A 5,180-nucleotide genomic window follows, 5' to 3' on the forward strand; every position below is an offset into this window, starting at 1 on the left:
AAGACCAAGGTACATTGACAGAATGTAAAAGCATTCGCTATAGCTGTTTGTAACCTTTTCTGCACATAGCACTACCTGAATATACAAAACATTTTTTTCTCTTTAAAAAAAATATGTATAAATACACATTATAGATAGATACAGTCAAAAAGCCCGAGGCTGCATCAGTTGAGTCTTTGCAGGTTAGTCTAAGCAGCGGAGATTAAATTGAAACAGAAGTGAACAGACATTTACCTTTGATTCAGAAAATGCAGCCACATGCCTGTAGTGGCTCAGGCCAGAAGTGGGGGGCATGGCTCTCTGGTCACACATTCACTTCCTCTTTCTGCTGCTCTGAGGTCTGTGGGATATCAATCCAGAATTGCAACTGCAGGACTCTGCAGGTTTGCTCATCACTTCCTTTTCCTGCTTCCATACGTCTCTGGGATTTGTAGTCCACAGTTGCAGCCAGCAATAAGTTTGAGCAGGGGAAGGGGTGTTTGACCCCCATCCCTGGCCCCAGATCCCAGACAGGGTTTGCCTGGCAGGGGAAGTCCCCCCCTCCATAGACTGGGCTGCATCCCCAGCTGGGCTTGCCTCCCTCCCACCCCCTTGCCAGCCAGCCCTCACGGCCCCAGCTAGGGAGCAGGGGGGTGGGGCCAGCCCTGCTGTCTGAAGCAGACAGCACAGCACAGCACAGGGGTAGAAAGCATGCTGAGATGCTGGGGGACTATTATTTAACTTGAACCAGGAAGGGGTCTCGGAGAGAAACATCATAAACTGGTTTGACCCAAGTCAGTTAAGTCATACTACATTCAATCTGATTTATCTTAAACCAGTTAGAGCCATTTTGAAACTGGTTTATGTGCACTAAACTTCTGTTCTGTTACAGGTTTAGACCAGTTTCTGATTACTTAATCCATTTTATACATAACTTCTGTCCCCAGCCTATGTAGTTGAAATGGTCTGTTTCCTATCTAATTGTAAAAGTAGAAGCTTTTGGATTGATGAATCTGTATAAAGTATATTAAGTTAGCTTGTTTTTATAGTCAAACTAATTCAGGGGTGGATCCAGGATTTCTGAAAGGGGTACAGGAGCAGCAATCCACACTACAGGGGTGGTTGCACCCCCTACTCCCTCAAGCCTTCTCCACCTCCGCCATTGTGGGCACACTTTAAGTTCCTAAAGCAAGTGAAAAATCCACCCCCCCTTCCTGCTCAGAGGCACACCCTCCCCCCCTCCCAAAACTCTCCTGACTGCCACTGCTGTTTTATACATTGCTTAGGGGCAGGGAGGCTCCAAAAACATCTGGGCAGATTGGGGGCTTGGCTCAACTGAGGAGGGGACAGCAGCAACAATCTGACAATCTGGGAGAGTAGTTCCTCCCCACCTGCCTGGTCACAGCGCAGGGAAGGGAGCCCCTGGGCATCCCTGCTGTCACTGTTCACATCTCCAGCTGAGCCTAGCCTCAGCTGTGGTGCTTCTCCACCCCAGGACAATGGAGAAAGGTAGGCAGAGGAGGGCTCAGGAGGGCAGTGTGCCTTTGAGCAGGAAGGGGAAGAGAGGCAGGATTTGTCTGAGTTTATAAAATATTTGTCCTTTTTTAAGAAATACAAACAAGAGTTTTCTCATCCTGGTCATTCTAGAAGTATTTTAATTATCAAGCCATTTTTCTAATTGTTCATACTATCCTTAGAAATCTAACCACATTTCTTTTTCTTGGCCTTACAAATAATATGCAGTAATAATCACAATTTCCAGCTGGCGAATTGTATCAGGGTTCTAGTGTTGCATTGGGTCGATGCATAGGAGGTTATCTTTTATAAATTTTTTATGCCATTATTTGTATTAGGGTACAAGCAAAAGTTTCCCTTGTGGTTCTGAACACTTGCCCTACCTCTTGGGAAGCAAAAATGGTGTTGAAGCTCAACCTGTGTTCCAGAAGAAGGGGATGAATCTAACAGCAGTTACTGTGAGTGTGGAAAATGAACATACTGTGGCATTTCTAGGAACTTCAGATGGCAGAATACTTAAGGTAATGGTTCTCACCTTTAAAACATTGCAAGTTGTAGTAATAATGTTCTCTATGTTCTAAAAATAAACTCCTAAAAGCAAGGCTCTGAGCAAAGAATCTTTGTGCCTGCAATTGCTATCTTCAAAAAGGAGTAGCATAGGCCCTTTCTGGTTTACTTCAGCTTCTCCAATATACTTCTTGACTTTGCATTCCCAAATGATGCTTTGCACAGATATATCTAACTATAAAAAGCTCCACACTAACAATTGCCAGTGACAACTAGTCGGCATCAAAAAGGTCATATGCAAATAGCAAATGAATTCAACCTACCAAAAAAAACCCAATACAGAACAGCCTGTTTACCTCAGGAAGATGCATTAGCCTTTACCATAATACTTAGCGTTTTCCAGCATGACCAGGTCTTGGATATTTTGGGTTGACTTAATTCAAAAAGCCTGAGCCAAGGCAAAAAATAATGTGCCTGCTATATTTTTAATTATGTTTTATCTAATCATAGCAGAGTGCTTTAGCTATGTCTCCATGCAAGGCATGTAACTGTAAGAACAATCCCAGTTATTAAAACTGTATTTCTCTAATATAGTACTCCTGTAGGAGGTCTGGCCTAGTGGCTGAAAATCTGAAAGACCATATTAAAGTCATGGATGTATCACTTTGACATGTACAGATATTTGCTCTCCCAGGAGAAACTCTCTTGGGAATGATTTTAACCCTGCTTGTTCCCAGGTTATTTTTCTCTAGAGCAGCCATTTTTACAAGCCTGAATATCAATATACTTGTGGCTTCTCCTGAAAGTGCAGCAACTCCCTCAAAAGAAACTCAATGTCTGTAGGAGGTCCTTGTAATTCATGGCTGAGGGCTCTTTGGCTGAAGCATTTGTTCATGCTTTTAAGATTATGGTAGCAAGTCACATTTGGTAGCTCTATTTTGCTTGAATAATTGCAGTTTATCTCTGTAGCTTGACATTTGAACCATATTCCTTGGGTTGCTAAGAAACAGAGTGTACAGGGTTGAGGTTTGAAGTTTATGAAGTAAATCTATGAAGTTTACTAGTGTGAATGTGAAACACTGGTAAAAAAAAAAAAAATCCATTCAAATATGAGATACTGAGAATAGGGAGAGGTTTCCTTCCATGCCTCATATGCTCTATTTACTGCTTTGAAAATAGATTCCTTCATATTGAAATGTTTTCCCTGATAGGAATTTGAGAGGCTTGAGTCAATAAAGAATTTTCATTCAAGATAAATCAAAATAGTAAAACAGCAGCAGTAACCACCTGGATTTCATTAATTAGGTGTTCCTGTCATCATCTGCAAAGGAGTACATCTCTGTTTCCATTGAAATAAACAAACCTATAAAGAAGGACCTTGTCCTTGATGTTAACCAGGAAAATCTGTATGTGATGACCACGGACAAGGTATGGTAGTTGTGTTCTGTGAAAATGTCAGTTAAATGTTTATAGATGCAACTTGATCTTAGGTGTTTATAATTCACAAAGCATATAGGCCTTCACATTTGTTCTTATTTTTGCTACTTCCACATTTGCAGTCAAAGAGAACACAAAATTGCAAACAGATACAAAATATTTCTTAAAGTGGAAAGCAGAGAAGACTCCTCTAATTTGCATTCACAACAGCAGTATAGACTGAGCTGAGGACATGGGAGACTAAAATCCCAAGCACAGTCTCCTGGTCTTGGCATCTCCTGTAATTTCATGGCAAGTCTCAAATATTTTGATGATATTTGGTGATATTTTTTCCCCTCAAATTCTCAGTTGGAACCAAGGTATCATGATAATTTTGAATTCCAATTTGGAAGTAGTTTCTAGGCTAACTAGAAACTAACTAGTTTCCAGTACTAACAAAGAGCTTGAAATGAGTAAAACACACTCATACCCTCCAAGTTCAGAAACTGAGACAAATAACTCAAGAATTATTACTTTTTTAAAAATATCTCAATTCTGTGGGGGAGGGGACACAGTTGATGATTTTATTCAGGTGATGTTAGCAATGCTGCGTTCTGGAGTTCTCACAGACCATCTGAAATGAGGTCATTCTAAAGGAGCTGCATCTCCCATAGAGGGCACAGTGAGTCTCCAAGAGACTGCCCCCTCATGTTTGGCAAGACAACATGGAACTTCATAAAGAAAAGTGAAGGACCAACAAGTGGTAGGGAGAGAAGGCAATGCCTTCACGACTTCAGGCCGGTACTTGCTTCCCCTACTTAGCTTGGATCTCTGAAGCAGGCAGCATGTGTGATTCACATGTTCCTTCAGACAGACAGGGAAACAACATTTGCCCATCAGTCATACTGAGGCTGCTTCCAGGCCTTACTTCTGTAAAATTGTAGAATTTATCCTGAGACAGATTCCTTTAATGTCTGGCATGTTACCATGTGTCATGGGATACTAGCATAGGTCCCACAACAAATGTAACGTCTAAAAAAAACTGCTGGAAGAGTGGGAGGTACAAAATGTTCCAAGGTAAAGATGACGGGATGAGGAAAGGGGTTCTGCCATCAAGACCCTGACTGTGTTGCAGGGGTGCATGAAAAGAGTTGAATGTTTTAGGTAAGTGACATAAGGAATTAGGGGATTAGAAATTGCTCCCTTCCCAGTACAGAAGGACCTCTGTGAACTTGGGATCCTGGGAGTGTTGTTGGGAATGTTATACTCCAGGCAGGGACTTTAAAATGAAAGGTAATGGAGGAAAATAAGCCACATTAATAAATGATAAATTATTAAGCTGTGGGGGGGGGGGGAATCATTCATTTTAAGGAGGCTTTAAGATTTCCAAATGGTACAATTCCAACTTTGAATAAAAACCAAAAGCGTTAAAATTCTCTGTGAAAGGGAAACTAACCTAGCCCTTGGGGGTGCTCTGCTCTAGGGCTGTGCAAAATGGCTATGTTTCATTTTGGTTTCGGATTCAGACATTTTGGAGGACAGTGATTCATTTCAGTGTTTCGGATCACTGTTCCATTTTGATTCATCCGCATCTGTTTCGGAGTTTCGATGCTGTTTCGCCACTGATTTGGGCATTTGGAGGCAGGCACAGCCGGGCAGCTGCGGATTCTCCTGTGGCTTCTCTGACTGTGCCTGCAGCTCCCTGGATGGGAGGAGCCGTGGAAGAAGCCCCCCTGGCTGCCCCGGCCCGGGGCCTGCCCCCC

General features: G+C 42.3%; 1 protein-coding gene across 7 annotated transcripts in view; it reads left to right on the forward strand.

Annotated features, from left to right (window-relative positions):
- Positions 1–5,180, forward strand: part of PLXNB2 (plexin B2) — a 351,969-nt gene that overhangs the window by 250,649 nt on the left and 96,140 nt on the right. For all 7 annotated transcript variants that reach the window (XM_025208550.1, XM_025208549.1, XM_006027363.3 and 4 more), the window contains 2 exons: positions 1,833–2,015; positions 3,307–3,429. In XM_025208550.1, the coding sequence (XP_025064335.1) occupies positions 1,833–2,015; positions 3,307–3,429 (306 nt within the window). The remainder of the gene's footprint in view (positions 1–1,832; positions 2,016–3,306; positions 3,430–5,180) is intronic.

Source organism: Alligator sinensis, unplaced genomic scaffold, assembly GCF_000455745.1.
Source record: "Alligator sinensis unplaced genomic scaffold, ASM45574v1 scaffold660_1, whole genome shotgun sequence".
Taxonomy (NCBI): domain Eukaryota; kingdom Metazoa; phylum Chordata; order Crocodylia; family Alligatoridae; genus Alligator; species Alligator sinensis.